The sequence below is a fragment of the Bidens hawaiensis genome, unplaced genomic scaffold, assembly GCF_021521415.1.
Source record: "Bidens hawaiensis isolate Kalapana, Puna unplaced genomic scaffold, B.hawaiensis_p1.1 tig00002772_1, whole genome shotgun sequence".
NCBI classification, from domain to species: domain Eukaryota; kingdom Viridiplantae; phylum Streptophyta; class Magnoliopsida; order Asterales; family Asteraceae; genus Bidens; species Bidens hawaiensis.
This window is the reverse complement of record NW_027491150.1, coordinates 1,581,921-1,599,962: the sequence shown is the minus strand read 5'-3', so window position 1 is coordinate 1,599,962 and position 18,042 is coordinate 1,581,921. Positions and strand designations below refer to the sequence as shown.

The 18,042-nt window shown below is 35.8% G+C and overlaps 1 protein-coding gene and 1 long non-coding RNA gene across 2 annotated transcripts; both read right to left on the bottom strand.

The window, feature by feature from the left end:
* Positions 1 to 2,701: 2,701 nt before the first annotated feature.
* LOC143621229 (uncharacterized) lies at positions 2,702 to 3,400 on the bottom strand. Its single transcript, XM_077092727.1, has one exon. The coding sequence runs from the start codon at positions 3,398 to 3,400 to the stop codon at positions 2,702 to 2,704; it is 699 nt and encodes a 232-aa protein (XP_076948842.1).
* Positions 3,401 to 5,750: 2,350 nt separating this feature from the next.
* On the bottom strand, positions 5,751 to 6,284 carry LOC143621073 (uncharacterized). Its single transcript, XR_013151450.1, has 3 exons — positions 6,151 to 6,284; positions 5,902 to 6,085; positions 5,751 to 5,847 (listed from the first exon to the last, which is right to left on the bottom strand). It is a non-coding gene; the product is annotated as an uncharacterized LOC143621073 (long non-coding RNA).
* Positions 6,285 to 18,042: the final 11,758 nt, after the last annotated feature.

Genomic DNA, 18,042 nt, shown 5'->3' with positions numbered 1-18,042 from the left:
TATGCAAATTAATTAAGAGAAATTTCACAAAAAAACCATTTTTTACCATGGTTTTCCGACTGAATTCTTCATCTTCTACCTTTTAGGCTTTCAAACCCTAAACCTCCATAACCAACATTCCTCTCCATCTTTCTTATTTCTTCACAAAATCAAGCTAAATAAATAGTGCAAATCGCTTAATTTTTTTTATTAGAACACAAATGTTTAATTTCACTATAGAACACAAAATCAAAAGCTCCCGAATTGAAAAATCTAGGATTCGTCGGACAAATTAAACAGTCGGATCCAACTGTTCAGACATTGTTTTTCTTTTGGGGCCGACTATCTTCTCCTACGACGGTTCTTCCGGCTAATTGGTCGGCAGAATCATAAAACGCAGGCAACATGGCGCGATAGGCTACAAATTCAGTTGGATCAGACAGAATAATATGTCTAGTTTGGGAAATTTTCCCATTAATTATTGTAATCTAGTAACTACTAAAAATGGATGTGAAATTCACATTTTAATTTAAAATAAAAAAATAAAAAATTAATAATATTAATTATTGTTACCTTCATCATCAGCCTCTTCTTCTCTGTCTTCTTATTCTTCCTGATCAATCAGTGAAGAATATGAAATAATAATAATAATAATAACAACTAGTACGTACCTGTTGAACCATATCGAAGAGAACGAGTGCCTCTTCCTGTTGGTGATGGAAGAGTACTTCCATTCGACGGTCCAGAACCTCTCCGAGATCTGCTTCCTGATCATAACCATTGGCTGGCCGGAATTCGAAAAAGAAGATGAAACCCTAAATTAATTAAGCATGCAACACCCTACGTACGTTAGTATATTATATTATGATCTTGTTTCTAATTATATTTAATTTTTCTTTTATTTGTAACCTGGGCCGCACTTTGCCATGCCCGGGTTGGGTTTGGGTCTGGGTACTGTCTCTAAAAACCATACCCTATGCGTCGGGTTCGGGTCGGGTAAAGAACCGGGTATTCTAAAGGTAAAAATATGGGAAATACCAACAAGTAAAACTTTATACAAACAAGTTTGTCTGGTTAGGAAATGAAACGAATGTTGGTGGTTAGTTCATTCGTTTAATAAATGGACAAAGAATTTTGAAGCTCAACGCGCAAACACGAACTAAGGCCACACTCATTCGAGTGTGTTCGTTAGCGTTCGCTAATGTGTTAGTTTATGTTTATTCGTTAACGTTCGCCTCGTTACGTTCATTGACCTCTGTCTGTTTATTAGCCTTTTACATTTACTATTTTTATTTAGTTATTTATGTTATTATTGATGTAATTGTATTTATATTTATGATTATTATGTTATTGTTATTATTGTTTTTGATATTATATGGTATATTTCCTAACTTCCAGGTGATTTTGTGTTTACTTAATGATAATTATTCTCAATTTAATATATGTTATTTTGTGTCTATTTATGTTCATCTGTGTATGTTAGTGTCCAATTATATTTGTTTGTGTCCGTTTACAAAATTAACGAATGAACAAGCTCAATTCCTTAACGACCTAACACATATGCAACCTTCACTTCATTATTGCCCATAAGTTCATCAATAGTGGCTTTGTGCGGTATAAAGTTAATAAAGAATGGGTTTTGTGAACTCATTGCCCACCTATTTGACCCACCTAGGCATCGATTCATCCTTGTTGGTAAGTTTTAGTTTCATGTATATATCATTGTTGGCCATTGATTCATATTTCCACTATAGTTCAAAAAATTTCGAATTCAATACCGAGTTACCCGAATATTTGAATATTCCTTGTATATGAAAACCCTACATTCAAACCAACCTCACAATGAAAATTCACCATCCAAACTGTCAATCTTCTATCAAATCTAGGCTCGAAAGTATTTTTTTTTTTACTCACACAATGGCACCCAAATAGATTTATGACCTTGAATAAACTTAGAACCACAAACAAAACCCCATCAATCCGTGGGAACAATAGAACAACTAACAATGTTTTGATATGTACAAAACTACAAACCATTAGTCCAAAGGGGCAATGACAATTTTTATTATTTTTTTAAACTGATAAGTTTAGCTTGCCATTAATAATAATAATAATAATAATAATAATAATAATAATAATAAGTAGTAGTAGTAGTAAAATAAGAAAAGACTATACAATGTGATAGAAAACAGGTAGAGTAGCCTCACACATATAGATTATATTATACATAAAAGCGTGACAAAGTGTGTACATTATACAAAGCATAGATGTAAAGACCGGAACCAATGTAGACAGGCATGTGAGGGTTTTTTATCTTTTATTTTTCTTTTTTATTATTATTATTATTATTATTATTATTTGTTAATTTCATATTTAAGTCATAAGTTGATGAATTTAAGGGCTCGATACTAAGAAGTACAAAATAATTAGTTATGTTTCCTAATTGCATTATAATTAAAATTGTTAATGTATTAACTAGGAAATTAAAATTAATCTATATAAACTGAGTTACGGTTAGATATTATATAACACTATAGATGTAAAGCAACATATCGAGTTAGGGTTATTAAGAGGGACACGAGTTATATCTAGTTTTAAAGTTAATCAATTATCAAAAATTAAATTGATTATCACAAATAATTGTTGTAAACAAGTTTTTTTTGACAAGAAAATTTCTATAAACACAGCCCAAAAAAAAGGCAAAACCACTCACAAACACCAATTACATAAACGTAAACCGACACCACGAATCCCAAGACAGGGAATACTTATCAAACCTATTGGAAAACCAGAAAAAACTTAGGGATTTAATCTCACTAATTAAATCACCCACCCTAACAATTTTACGATCAAAAACACATTCATTCCTAGCTTTCCATATTCGCCAACAGCTGATAATAACAATACCTTGAAAGGCAGTTTTAGCATATCCTTTAAGCCCAACATAATTATGCACCTCCATCAGATCATCCATGGAGAAGGCAAAAAAATTATTAATACCACACCATGATGCAATAGCTTGCCAAATAATCGAAGCCACATAACAAGAAGTGAAAATATGCTCAACTGACTCGTCTCCAAACTCGCATAAAACACAAATCGAGCGCCCCACCGAAATCTTCCTATACGATAACGCGTCCACTGTCGGAATTTTACCCAAAACAGCTCTCCAAGCGAAAATATTACATCTAACCGGAACCCATCTACACCATTGAAACGACCCCGAGCCACGGAACCCACTCTCGGCCCGAATAAGATTTTTAACAGTTCCGACAGAAAAACCACTAGACCCACCACCGACCCACCTCCAATAATCCTCTCCATCCGGAAACACCATCGGTGTAATAGAAGCTTCCATACTGCCAATTTCATCCAACACTATCCTATTCCTCTCACCATCTATCCATCTCCAATCAAACATGTTGTAAACAAGTTTGATGAATAATTAATTCACCAAAGACAAATTAGTATTGCCAGAGTGAGACAATGAGACTATTTAAATTTGGAGTGTACGATAACCTAATTGTAAGAAAGCCGTTGTTTTAAAAAAATTTACCACCAAGTTTAATATGAGAATTCCAATTCTACCCAAAAAAACACATCAACAAAAAAAATAAATAATAATTTTTAAGCTATATAATTTGTCAGGTTACTCAGGTATATAATCAAGTAAAAGGGCTATGTTATCGGGTAGGGTAATTGGATATATTACAAATCCCAAACCCATGAAAAATTGCGAAGGTAATTTCAAACCTGTCTCATACCCTCATGAGACGTGTGTATTACCCGTCCTAAATATTTCGAATTTCACGTTTTTATATCGGATTCGGGTTTCAAAATGTCGGATAGCAACGCTAGTTTATTAATTATTATTAATTTGATAAGTATATTTGGTGATGTATTATTGTCATAGATCCATAAGTTACCATTGCTCAGTCGCTTTCAAACCAAAACCATAAACATAAAACAACACTTACGTCTCCAACAACCTACTTACAAATGATTCTATATCTACTGTTATATATTAACTCCTCTGGTCTACAAATCATCCTACATCTTCTATTAATTACTCAAGCCCTCTAGTTCATATTCTAGTTCATATTTTCGGCAAACCGAAAGCATCTCCGGCCATCACCTCAACACCTCCAAATACAACAGGTAGCCCTCACTACTTTTGAATCTCTTACTTAAACCAAGTTTATATTGTTACAAGAACATTCACAAAAGCTTCTATAAAATATAAGGAATAATATGATTTTTGTTTAATTTACTTGTATATTATTCATCTATACATACTCTTAATTACTTCAAAAATTGTTTCAACCTTTTCATTTTTCGAAAATAATATGCTTATAATGTATAAATAACTAAGTTTTTCTTGTACTTAACTTAAGTATTTCTTTCCTGCAAATATTTATTTAGTAAAAAGAGAAATATTATATATGTTCAAGTAATTGGTAATTTGTGATTTCACCATTTTTCAAGTTTTATGAGTTGAGTTTTTTATAGTGTAAAGAGTGATTTAAGGTGTTGTGAGTAGATTAGAAAGAAAATGTATTGATAATTTTGTATATTTGAAAAACTAATGTTCACCATTTTTTAAATTTTTTTGAAAGCGGTTATGAATAGAAAGAATAAATAAAGGTATAAAAAAGTATGATTAGTTGAAAAGAAAAGAGAAAATATTACATTTTTATGTTAATTTTAGATTTAGTCTTACGGGAGAGGATGTGAATGCTCTAATAAGTCTATAATATACTCATGATATATAAATAACTAAGAAAACAAGATTATTAACCTAATGTTAGGTTGTCATTTTTTGGGCTGAGACTTCGTGATTTAGTTAATTTTTTTTATACAAGGTTAATAACCAAATTTCATTATTGGATATGGTTAAAAATCTAAACACATAATTACTTTACATTTATTTTTTATTTTGTAGGCTGATTCACCACAAGCATGATGTTTAGGAGAATTTATGTAGCCAACTATGAATGGCTTCCTCTTCAGCATGATCTACGTAAGGGAAAAGTGACAAAATAACGTTTTCCGAAGCTTTAATATGTAAGTTTTAATAGTTTATTTTTTATGGTAATGAATCCAAATAGACTTTTATCTATAGATAGAAATAAAGTAGTTTAATGATGTTTATATAAAGAAATAACCAGCTTTTATTTTTACAACAATACCAACATCAACTCTATTTATCTATGTGCAGCAGCCGCACCATAGTAAAACAACGAATCTACAAATCATGTCACAATCCCTAAAACGGATACGGAAAGAAAACAGAGTAAGTATTGTGATTTAAGTTTCTCTAATGTTAAAGTTTGCTGAAAATATGTTTGTTATTGTAGCGAAAGCATTGCGTTGTAGTGGAGAATCTTCCCTTGTGTGTAACCGTTGATGACGTGTAAGTTTTCTAACCACCTTTTTAGTGGAGAATCTTCTATTTTGTTGCAGTATTAGCTCACTAGTAAGGCTCTGTGAATATTACTGGAGAAACTGTCTTAATCGTTATGTACCCTTGAGATCTGTAGCTTTAATACACACGGGTGGTGCTTTCTATACACGGCGTGCCAAGGTTCGATTAGAAACAAGAGCCGCATCCAAGGAGGTTTGCTTCTCCTTTTGAATAAATTTATGACCCAATTACAAATTTTGTCCTTTAAAAAAAGCCAAATTACGGTTCGTGTCCTTTCCTTGCAGGCGGTGTCCTTTAAACATTTTTTTCCTACACGTTACGTCCTTTACGCTAACTGGGTTAGAAAAACTCAGTTAAATACCCTCACGTGAGACGCATGTGAGGGCATTTTTGTCTTTTCGTATGTACCTGCAAATTTATAACACCTTCCCCCTCCTTTCTCTCTTCTTTCTCTCTCTATGCCGCCACCATCACCATATCACAACCACTCCGGCCACCATACCCCCACCCACCCCGTTGCAGATTCCATTCCATTCCCACCGCCGCCGTCAACCACCCATCTACAACCACCACCACCACCACTTGGTCAACTCTCCATTAAACCTCCTGGTCGAAACCCGGCCACCACCACCACCGGATCCGGCCACCTCCAACCCATCCACAACCACCGGATCCGGCCACCTCCAACCCATCCACCACCACCGGATTTGGCCAACTCCAACCCATTTCGCCTCTACCTCCACCACCACCTAACCATTTCGCCTCTACCTCCACTACCACCAAATCATTAACCCTAGAAACCCTAGATCTCAAACCCACCAAATCACCCAATTTCTCTAACTCCGACGACAATCCAACACTGACCCACGAAACCCACACCCCCAGTTCCCACCACCAGCTCCGCCGCCACCGTAAACCCACCGGATACCCTGTTGGATATCCATGAGCAGATCCGCCGCCGTAAACCCACCGTAAACCCGCCGCACCATATTCTTATACAGAGACAGGTTCCTCTACAGCAAGTTAAGCCTGGACTCCCCTGTGATCTGTCGGGCCTCAGCAGTGACAATGACAAGATCAGATCTGACGATGTTGGAGTAGTCAACGAAGGCGGTGATGTTGGTACGAGGAAGGAAAGCGGCGACGTGTTGGAGGTCAAGCATCTCACCTCAGAGCTTGTCTGCGTTGACGTTAACGAGTGCGATCTGGTCGGTGATGTTGGGTTAGGATAGTCTGTGCTACAAGGGAGAAGAGTAGAGAGAGAGAGAAAGAAGACGAGAAGAGAGAGATAGTATATATCTAATAATTACTATTTATTTTTTACAATAATATATTTGAACCACTTCGTTGAAAAGACCAATATACCATCACATACGTCTCACGTGAGGGTATTTAACTGAGTTTTTCTAACCCAGTTAGCGTAAAGGACGTAACGTGTAGGAAAAAATGTTTAAAGGACACCGCCTACAAGGAAACTAAAAAAAGGACACGAACCGTAATTTGGCTTTTTTTAAGGACAAAATTTGTAATTCTGTCTAAATTTATTGGTTTAAGTCGTGTTGTATCTAATGCGGTTCTATAATTCACTTAGATTAAAGGTCGCTCACTAGATTGGGATAGGAAAAGAAATGAAGTGAATACATACCACGGGTAAGCTAATACTTTAAAATCTAAATATATTTGTAATTATTACTTCAACAAAACATATTTACACTGATAGCTACGTTTTTACCAGCAAGCTCGAGCACAAACACTTGTTTAAGGAAGGTGATCTGACAGTGAAGTTTTATAGATTTTTCGAACTGGGTCCCTTTGTCGAGGACAATTTAGAGAGCAATTTATTAGCGGGAGAGAGAGTAAGTTTGTAGAAAGCCAAATTGCATTGTTTACAATTTTATATGTATTATTTCAAAATATAGTAAGTGTCAAATGTTGGTTACACACGGGCTTGTGTAGAGTTGGAAGAAGCACTTCATCGCTTTAATTACCGAAGAATTCATGTTCTTTTTTATGACAAAAAAGCGATTTCTATGGCGGGTTTGTATATTATTATTATTAATAATTTTTTTAGTTAATTTATTTATAGTTTTCTCTTTCTACTTGGTAACATTGATTTCGTGTTGTAGGGATGTTGTAACATTTAGCGGTGCCCCTAGTTCGCAAAGACTTTGGAATGAAGTGGACCGCCTAAGGGGACTTTCTAGGAGACGTTCTTGGAGTAGAAGTTAATCAAGTCAATTTTCAATGTGAAGGATCAAATCTAGCTGATGATGGTATTGAATTAAAGCCACGTTTTTTTCGTGTCTTCAGCCCACTACCCTGAAGATTTATGTTGAACCACCGATCAGTATCAACCGTCAAGTTGTACATGACATGTTTGATATTCCGATGGGTGATACTGACTTTCTGTCTTTACCTTTAAAGGAGACTACTAAAACTTTATTAAAGCATTGGAAATCTCAGTTTGATCAAAAGCCCATTTGTCTAAGCCATCTGGCTAATGTTATTCTTAGCTCTGAGGACACCGGTTTGTTATTCAGGGTTAACTTTTTCTTGCTCTTTGTGAGCACAATGATGATTTGTGATATGGCGGGTAACTGTACTCAATTTTGCCAAGATGATATTGTTGGTCGGATAGATGAAGAGACTGAGATTCAAAATATTGACTGGTGTGGATTATTGATCCACTATTTGAAGATGTGCAAGAATAATTGGCCATCAAAAGAAAATGGGGAATACCACTTTACGGGTCCCATGACTTTCTTACAAGTAATTTTAATTCCATTACCGTTTTCACATGTGTAAATTCGTATTATTTTTATTTTCACTTGTGCAAATGCTATTGTATTACTCATTATTAGTTGTTCATATGTATTTGAATTTCACTTTGACTGTATTTGTTTGTTTCAAAATGGCAGCTACTTTATCTTGATTCCACTCTGCTAGAAGAATTGTCGATTACTCCTCAAAGACCAACAATCAAATATTTGAAAAGAAACTACGTGAACAAAAGGCTAAATACCAAACTTGGATGTAAAGGATAATTTGGCAAACTTCCTCTTCAGCATGCATTTTCAGCACTTGTTGAAGTTGTTGAAATAAACCTTATATTGACTTTCACATGTGTAACAATTGCTTTTATTGGCTTTCACATTGGCTTTTCAGGATTTTTTTTTACATTATTCGTTTCTAATATATATATATATATATATATATATATATAGTTTTTTAGATTTTAATTTTATCTATTGTAAATAAGTCAATAAAATACTTAAGATTCGGTAATGAAAAAGTTTTACAAATAAATGAGATGTTATAATTCGATTTAAAAGTTATTTGGGTTTGGTGAGACTCTTGACCCGCTTAATTTTTTACTATAAAACGTTTTTTAATTATAAATAATCACTTATTTAAAAAAACGGATACTAATTTTTAGTATATCCCTATTTTATAAGATTTTTATAGCAAATATTTGGTTACATTAGTTTTTAATTTAGTGAGATGTTATAACCCATTTAAGGGATATTTGGGTTTGGTGAGACTCATACCTGTGAAATAAAGCAATCTGATAGTTTAAGAAAATATAGGAAAGTTTCGCTTATATATATATATAAGATTTATTAATTAACAAGCAGCATTTGGTGAAATTAATTTTTAATTTAATGAGATGTTATAACCCGTTTAAGGGCTATATATGTTTGGTGAGACTCATACCTATGGTTTCGAGTTAAATGCATTAGAAGTCTCCGTTTACAAATGAAACAATATGGTAGTTTGATAGGGAGTGAGGATGAACCAGAGGGTTTTTAAAGGTTTCATATATATATTTTTAAGATTTAAGATTAAGAGTAGTAATGATATATATAGAAACTCCAATTTTTTTATTGGTCTAGCGGTTAACAACACGCTCCCCCACACATTCCACTAGCCAATGACTAGTTTGCTCACGCGAGTTGGGTCGCGAAGGCCGTTTGCGCCACACGCTGAAGCGGTGGTGTTGTTTTGTGCGTAATCCTATTGGATTGTGGTAGCCATTTGCGGACCAGTCTAACATATTATGGCAACTATAATAACATATTACTGTCGTTCCAAGTTCCAAGCCAGTATAATAACATATTAGTGTACTTTCCAAGTTCCAAGTCACGGCAAAACAGATTGGTAAATGCTTGTAGAAAAGAGTAAGGCGAATTTCTTCCAAAGTCCAAGTCATGAAGTTCCAAGTCTCGGCCTTTTCCTAGCACCCTACTAGGAGTGGTTTCGGTTTTTCTTTAGCGAAAGGCCGTTGTTTAAAAGAAAATATGGGTTCGGTTTTAATTTTTAATCGCTTGGCTTAGGTTTTTGATAATTCAAATTCATCACCAACAATTTGGCTTGTGTAATTAGAATTACATATAAGCTAGCTTTCATAATAAATGGAAACCTACTCGTGAGCTGCCATCTCTATTTACTTATAACTTCCACATAAATGTTATAGTGACCAAGAGTCCAAGACCATCAATGAAACAAAAAGCTTGACTGCCTTTAATATTTTTCTTGTAAGAAGATAGTTTTTACTTTTTAGATAAAGGAAGAGTAGGTAAAAACAAATGAAAGCTGGAACCCGTGATGATGGTACAAATCATGTAGAAGTGATAATAAGAGTTTATATATAAAATTATGACATTGTGTGTACATTGTACAAAGCATGCATTGTACAAAGCATGGATATAAAGGCTGGAACCAGCGTAAAAATAGGTCATGATTTTATGTTGTTAATTTCATACTTCTTTTTATGATTTGGTTAACTTGAGGATTCAATATTAACAAATAGGCCATGATTTGTTATTGTTCTAATTACACTATAATTAAAATTGACAATGCCTTGACTAGCAATTTTTTTATTTTTATGTTATTCTATATAACTTATGATCTCTAGCTCAAGTGGTTAATGTGAGACCTCTCAAGTACATCAATTTAAAAACGGAAAGGTCTTAAGTAAAAGTCTCACATGTGACAAAAATTAAGGTGTTTCAGGTTGGGGCGGTGGGTTTTCTCATTCACGGTGGGTTTCCTCCTGAGGTTGGCTCGTCAGTGATTCAAAATAGCCGTAAAAAATATGTTAGTCTATATAAACCGGTGTTGTATAATTTTGTGCTTTTACTCATCTGGACTTTTGGAGTTTCAGCTGTATGGTACGGTTCTGATTTTTATTTTATATTCAAAAACTATATTTTTATTTATATTTTGATTTAAATTTATTTAAAACCGGGTTTTCGCAACATAGAGAAATAACCCACTAGATTTTCAAACAACTTTGATTTGTAACCGAGTGGTTTATAAATACTTCACTAAATAATTTTTCATAGAATAGTAACCATGTTTTAAAAGTGTTTCAATTAGGTCACTCAACTTTAAAAAACGTTCTAATTAAGTTAATCAACTTTCATATTTTATTAAATTAAATTAACATATTTTTTTAGCTTTTTTCTATTTTTTCACATAAGAAATCTTTTAATCTTTTTTTAATGTTGACGTTGAGTGACGACGTGGATTTTATTTTTTATTTTGAAGTTTAATATAATTAACGTTTTTTTTTTGTTTTTTTTAAATAACTACATATATTGCAAATTCCGACCCCACGTTTTATCCTTCATTTCTTTCTTGACGCACAAAAAAATCGGTGAAACTCGATTTGAAGATTTTGTGACCCGGTTTGAGAAAAACGCCAAAACACATGCCGAGTTCGCATAATAGTAAGTTAGAAACGTGCATCAAGTAGCTATTATTATATATTTACTTAACAAATTTCTTAATAATTAATAAGAAACTACTTACCAACTTTACTTATATTGAATTATTTGTACAACTTTGTTTAGTATATATCAAAGGTATGCAGCTTTTTGCAAGCGATAGTATTTTTTAAATAAGGTACAACCTTTGCTTGTCTGTAGTTAAATTGAACCATCGTTTTTACCCATGGGTATAAGTTTTTACCACAGTTTTGTACTAAACTTACTTTGAAACACAGTCTACCTTTCACAACATGCCAAAATCTTAAAATATCAGCCAATTTATAACTAAAAAGAAAATAATGATTCGAAAAAATCAATTAAAATTCCTTTTAAATAAACTTAAATTTAGTAGGTGTCTTATAACTATTAGTCTCTTTTTAATTATTTCTAATAAGCAAGTAACTAAGCATCCATCGACATTGGAGACTCAGAGGGTGGGCAATGTGGGAGCTCGGACGGGGCACATAAATTTTAAATAGTTCTGATATTATATTTTTTATTTAGAATACCCGAACTTTTATAAGTTCGCTATTTAATAATATCAAAACACTTTTTAGCTATTTGGTATGTCATAAACTTATTCTAATATCATGATTTTGATAATTGTTATGTTTATAACTATAACTTTAATCGTTCTTTAAAAAAATTAGTTTACATTATTTAATTTGCTAAGGCTTAAAGGGCATATTTTTCGGGCTCTGCCGGGCACGTGAATTTCAGGGACGACCCTGTTGATCAACATTTTTAACACCATATAAGAACAAAGATACTTATATTTCCATAATTGATCCATGAATTCACATCCCAACATCTCGGAATCATAAATACATACCTAATTAATCATCGATTCATCGGAAAAAAAAACAGGTTTAGATCGTTAATTGATCAATTTTTTATTTTTCTTCATATTCCCCGATTTGAGTGTATAATTATTTTCTTGAGCTTTTTTTTGTTTTTGCCTTAAAGTTTGATTTGCGTACATTTTTGTACGTTAAAGATTATGTGTGTATGTGTGTGTGTATATATATAATGTTATGAAAAATAACTAAACTATATAGACTAGGTTATATCTAAAATTATAATTAAAAAAATATATAAATAATTATAAAAGGTAATTAACAAACACTAAAAGAGCCAAAGTCAAGCTTAATAAACTACTCATGAGCTCTGGTTTAGATTGTTAAGTCGTGTGACCTTTTATTTTATTTTATGTGGAAGACATTATAGATGTGAAGTTGTGAACAAAGAAGATGTTGAGACTCACTGTCACACCCTCAAAATCCACTAACGGAGTTTTACCGTCAGAGGGTGTGAACTAACAGGATCGGAATCATCAGTTATAATCAAACCATAAAATAAAGTTTCAAAACCATGAGAACGTTTACGAGTAATTAAATGCGGAAGCGTAAAAACCTTTAATCTAAAGTTGCGTCACGCAGGACGACTTAAAACCAATGATAACCGTTAAAAATAAGTTTGCATAATAAAAGCGTTTTCAAGCAATGCATGTCCTAAACCGCGCGTCCGCCTCGGCTACCTGAGAATAACATACTAAAAGTGTCAACACAAGGTTGGTGAGTTCACAAGTTATGTAAAAATAAATGTTTAGCGTTTGCGTTCAGCGTTTTGCGTTACAGCGTTTTGCGTTACAGCGTGTTACGTCAATTACATATCTATAGGTAGCTAGCCTATAAAGCAAGTATTACTAAGTGTTCGACACCGAAGCTGACTCGTTTATAAGTGCCTTGTCACCAGGTCCTCCAGACCATGGTACGTGTTAGCCAAAATTACACCCGCTCGACCTCCAGTCGAGTTTAGCGTTGGATGGGGTTTGTCAAACCCAGTAGTACTACTCAACAGTGACTCACTATTCTAAATATTAACCGGTTCGATGTGTAGGACTTCAAATGTTTCGTTTGCCACTTAGCCTTTACAAGTGATATATAATTTATAACAAAATCTTAAATGCGTTGTGGAGTATGTTATCTCCCCCAAGTGAAAAGCGTTTGAAAACAGTTTAAAGAGGGGAAAGTGAAACTCACTGTTTGCGAAGAATTTCCCAAATTAAATCACCAAGATGCGCGTCACAGAAAAACTCTCTCTAGCGTTCTAAAACAACAAAGAGATTTTTTTCTAAGTGTCGGAATATTATCGAGTCTCTAGACCCGGCACATAATACCTATGCACATAACATGTTTCGTGTTTTGTTTGTGAATCGTGTGTGACTTTAACAATGTATTTGTGATACGTTACATGTGTAAGCAATCATTTACGTGTCACGTATTCATAAAGTACATCACTAGCAATTACTTCCCGTAAGGGCAATTTGGTCAACACATAACAATTAACTAGCAACTATTCCCCATAAGGGCAATTTGGTCAAATTATGACAATCAATTAGCAGTTATTCCCCGCAAGGGTATTTTGGTCAAAACATAACAATTATATAGCAAGTATCATGTTTCATGCATTTTCACACATTTCAGCAGCTAGTTTCACCGAGACAGAAATCCTACTAGAAAGATTCTACTATTTCACCGATCATAGCATCTCAATTAATTTACCAAAAATCATCACAGAAGCATATATGTCTTAGGTTTCCAGAACATATTTTATTATATTTTTATTCCACATAGTTTTCTCACAATCATCAAATCATTACAGCAAACTCATAACAGTCAAATTCATGCGCAACAGAATGTTATTTGCAATTCCCGTTAAACGAAAAATCCAATAAATGCAAGACCACTTGGGTTAGGTTCCTAACTCAATGGGTCAACTTCCAGAAGTGGAACCAACCCAATTGGTCTCATAGTTCATGAGATATAACATTTACAAAACAACCTAACAGCAGGTCTAACAGCTCAGCTTTGCACAACGTTTTTGTAAAATCATAAAAGTTAACCTTTACTTGTCCAAAAATTACAAATTTATACTCTATAAAAACTAGACTCAACCTAGTTTACTGTAGTACCAATAATCCCAACCAATTTTCACATTTACACTTCGTTACAGTCACTTAAACATCAAATACACATTCTGTCCAGAAACTGTTTGCATCCAAACTCAATATATTAACAACCTATGAACTATCATGCATTCATATAACACTCTAAACTCCATAAACACCATCCATGCACATCAATTACCCATTACATACATGATTAGGGTTTTTGTTTGAACTCAAATCAAAGACACAACAATCAACATGTTACAATATCAATTCTACTCATCAAATCATTACTCAATCAACAACAATCATATTGATTACATGTATATATGAAATCGGCAGCTTAGGGTTTACAATTAACCCAACAAACATCAAAATCAAGTAATAAGAATGTATAGGATAATCAATTATACCTTCCTAGCACCTAGTTCCTCAATCAAACACTTGATTTCTTGATTGTATGTGTGTGTATAGTGGACGGCAGCCAAGTGAAGCCAAGGGGAGAGGCCGATCGGAACTTGTGGGTTATGATAATAAGTTAGGGTTAAGTTATTAAGGATATATTTATAATAATAATAAGTTACACTCAAGTCACTCCACTATCAATTGTTGTTTTTCTAACTTAACTAACTAGTTTACATCTTGAGTTAACGTTTATAATCATGTTATCACATAACACATAAGTCTAACACATAATTATCACATAATTACTGTTTTGACGTTTTTCGTTTATTCATCAATCGTTTGCGTCAACTCGTTTGCGTTTCGGTGCAAATCCCGAAAGACTACACATGTAGTAAGTGTTAAGCGTCATTTAAACCCTAGTTTAAATGTAATGAAGTGTGTGTTATAGATTCAGTGATCTTAAGTTTGAATTGACGGAGTTGAGTTAATGGAGTTAACCTGAAATTGACGATTGTCACATCATTCCCATGTTAAAGAATTTTCGTCCCGAAAATTTGAGTCAAGTCGTGATGAGTGTCTGAAAAAAGTAAGAAAAATTTTCAGTTTGTCATATCCTCCCCTAGTAGAAAGAAATTTTGTCCCGAAATTTAATTCATACCTCCGGTGATTTCTGACGGTTTGCCGGGTTTCGCGGTTTTCTGTGTTTGGTTAGCCCTTCAAAAAGGTGAGGATACTTTTTCATCATTTGATCCTCGCGTTCCCACGTGAACTCCGGTCCACGTCTCGAGTTCCAACGAACCTTAACGATTGGAATTTTGCTATGCTTGAGCGTTTTGGTTTCCCAATCCAAAACCTCGACTGGTTCCTCAATGAAGCGTAACTGTTCATCAACTTGCAGTTCCTCCAAAGGGACTATTTGGGTTTCATCAGATAGGCATTTCTTCAAATTGGACACGTGGAATACATTGTGTACGCCACCGAGTTCCGTTGGTAGGTCCAGTCGGTACGCCACCGGACCAACATATCGTGGGTTGAGTTTGTTTCGCTTACCAAAGCGAACCACACCTTTCCAAGGTGAGACTTTGAGTAACACTCGATCGTTCACTTGAAATTCGAGAGGTTTTCGGCGCTTGTCGGCGTAACTCTTTTGGCGATCTCGTGCTGCTGCCATGCGATTTCGGATTTGAACAATCTTTTCCGAAGTTTCGAGTACCAGTTCCTGACCAGTGATTTGGCTGTCACCCACCTCTGCCCAGCAGAGTGGTGATCGACACTTCAGTCCGTACAGCGCTTCAAACGGCGCTGCTTTAATACTTGCGTGTTAGCTGTTATTATACGAAAATTCTACCAAAGGTAAGTGAGGTTCCCAACTTTTTCCGAAATCCAATACGCAGGCACGTAACATATCCTCCAGGGTCTGAATAGTTCGTTCACTTTGCCCATCCGTCTGAGGATGGTATGCTGTGCTCATATCAAGACGGGTGCCTAGCGCGCTTTGCAGCGACTTCCAAAAGTGCGACGTGAAACGAGAATCTCGATCGGAAATGATCGAGACAGGCACTCCGTGTCTAGACACCACTTCTTTCATGTAAACACGAGTTAGTCTTTCCATTTTGTCCGATTCCTTAATCGCTAAGAAGTGTGCAGACTTAGTCAACCGGTCAACGATCACCCAGATGGTATCGCATCCCGTCGGTGTCTTAGGTAAACCCGTAATAAAATCCATTGAGATGTGTTCCCATTTCCACATTGGGAGTTCCGGTTGTTGCAGTAGACCAGATGGTTTCTGGTATTCTATCTTGACTCTGGCACAAGTCAAGCATTTGCTCACGTAGGTGGCAATGTCGGCTTTCATGTTCGGCCACCAGTAAAGTGCCTTTAAATCATGATACATTTTATCTGAGCCAGGGTGGATAGAATATCGGGACTTATGTGCTTCGTCCATCACTAGAGTTCTCAACTCTCCGAATCATGGAACCCAAATCCGGTTCTCAAAATATCGGACCCCGTCCGATCTAGTTTCAAGTTGCTTGTTCATGCCCCGCATGAGTTCCGATGGAAGATTGTCATCTTTCAAAGCTTCAAGTTGCGCATCGCGAATCTGATCGGGTAAGCTGGCATGAATCGTGAGTTGCAATGCTCTCACCCGTCTGGGTTTATCTGTTTCTTTTCTGCTGAGGGCGTCGGCCACCACATTGGCCTTGCCAGGGTGGTACTTGATGGCACAATCATAATCTTTGAGCAGCTCGACCCAATGACGCTGTCGCATGTTCAGCTCCTTCTGATCGTAGATATGTTGGAGACTCTTGTGGTCGGTGTAAATGGTAAACATGGTACCGTACAAGTAATGCCTCCATATCTTAAGAGCGAACACCACAGCTCCAAGTTCCAAATCATGGGTCGTGTAGTTCTTCTCGTGAACCCGTAGTTGTCGAGAGGCGTAAGCTATAACCTTCTCGAGTTGCATCAGCACACAACCGACACCTTGTATAGATGCGTCACAGTGTACCTCGAAATTTTCCATTCCCTCGGGGAGGGCTAGAATAGGGGCGCTGCAGAGTTTGGTTTTCAATAGTTGAAAAGCGGATTCTTGCGCATCACCCCAATTGTACTTAGTACCTTTGTGAGTCAAAGCGGTGAGGGGTTGAGCAATCTTTGAAAATCCCTCGATGAAACGCCGGTAGTAGCCGGCCAGTCCTAGGAATTGTCGCACCTCAGTCGGAGTCTTAGGTGCTTCCCAGTTTTTGATGGCCTCTACCTTACCGGGATCGACATTGATACCATTCTCGTTGATCACATGCCCTAAAAAGTGAACCTCGCGAAGCCAAAATTCACACTTCGAGAGTTTAGCATACAGTTGTTCATTCTTCAATAATTCCAGAATTACCCTTAAGTGCTCTTCGTGGTCAGCTTCGTTCTTGGAGTAGACGAGAATATCATCAATGAAAACAATCACAAACTTGTCGAGGTACGCCTTGCATACTCGATTCATGAGATCCATAAATACGGCTGGTGCGTTGGTTAGGACAAAAGGCATAACCGAAAACTCGTAGTGACCATACCGTGTTCTGAAAGCTGTCTTTGAGATATCTTCTTCGCGCACTCTCAGTTGGTGGTAACCGGATCGCAGATCGATCTTCGAGTAGTAACTCGATCCTTGAAGCTGGTCAAACAAATCATCGATTCGGGGTAAAGGATAATGGTTCTTGACCGTCACCTTGTTCAACTCCCGGTAGTCGATACACATGTGGAAAGTCCCGTCTTTCTTTCGGACAAACAAGACAGGGGCTCCCCATGGTGATGAGCTAGGTCGGATAAAACCCTTATCCAACAAATCTTGCAACTGAGTGGACAACTCCTGAAGTTCCGCCGGTGCGAGCCGATACGGGGCTCGTGCTATGGGTGCTGCACCGGGTGTCAACTCGATTTGGAATTCGACTTGACGAATAGGAGGGAGTCCGGGCAAATCCTCCGGGAAAACTTCCGGAAAATCTCGCACAACCGGTATATCT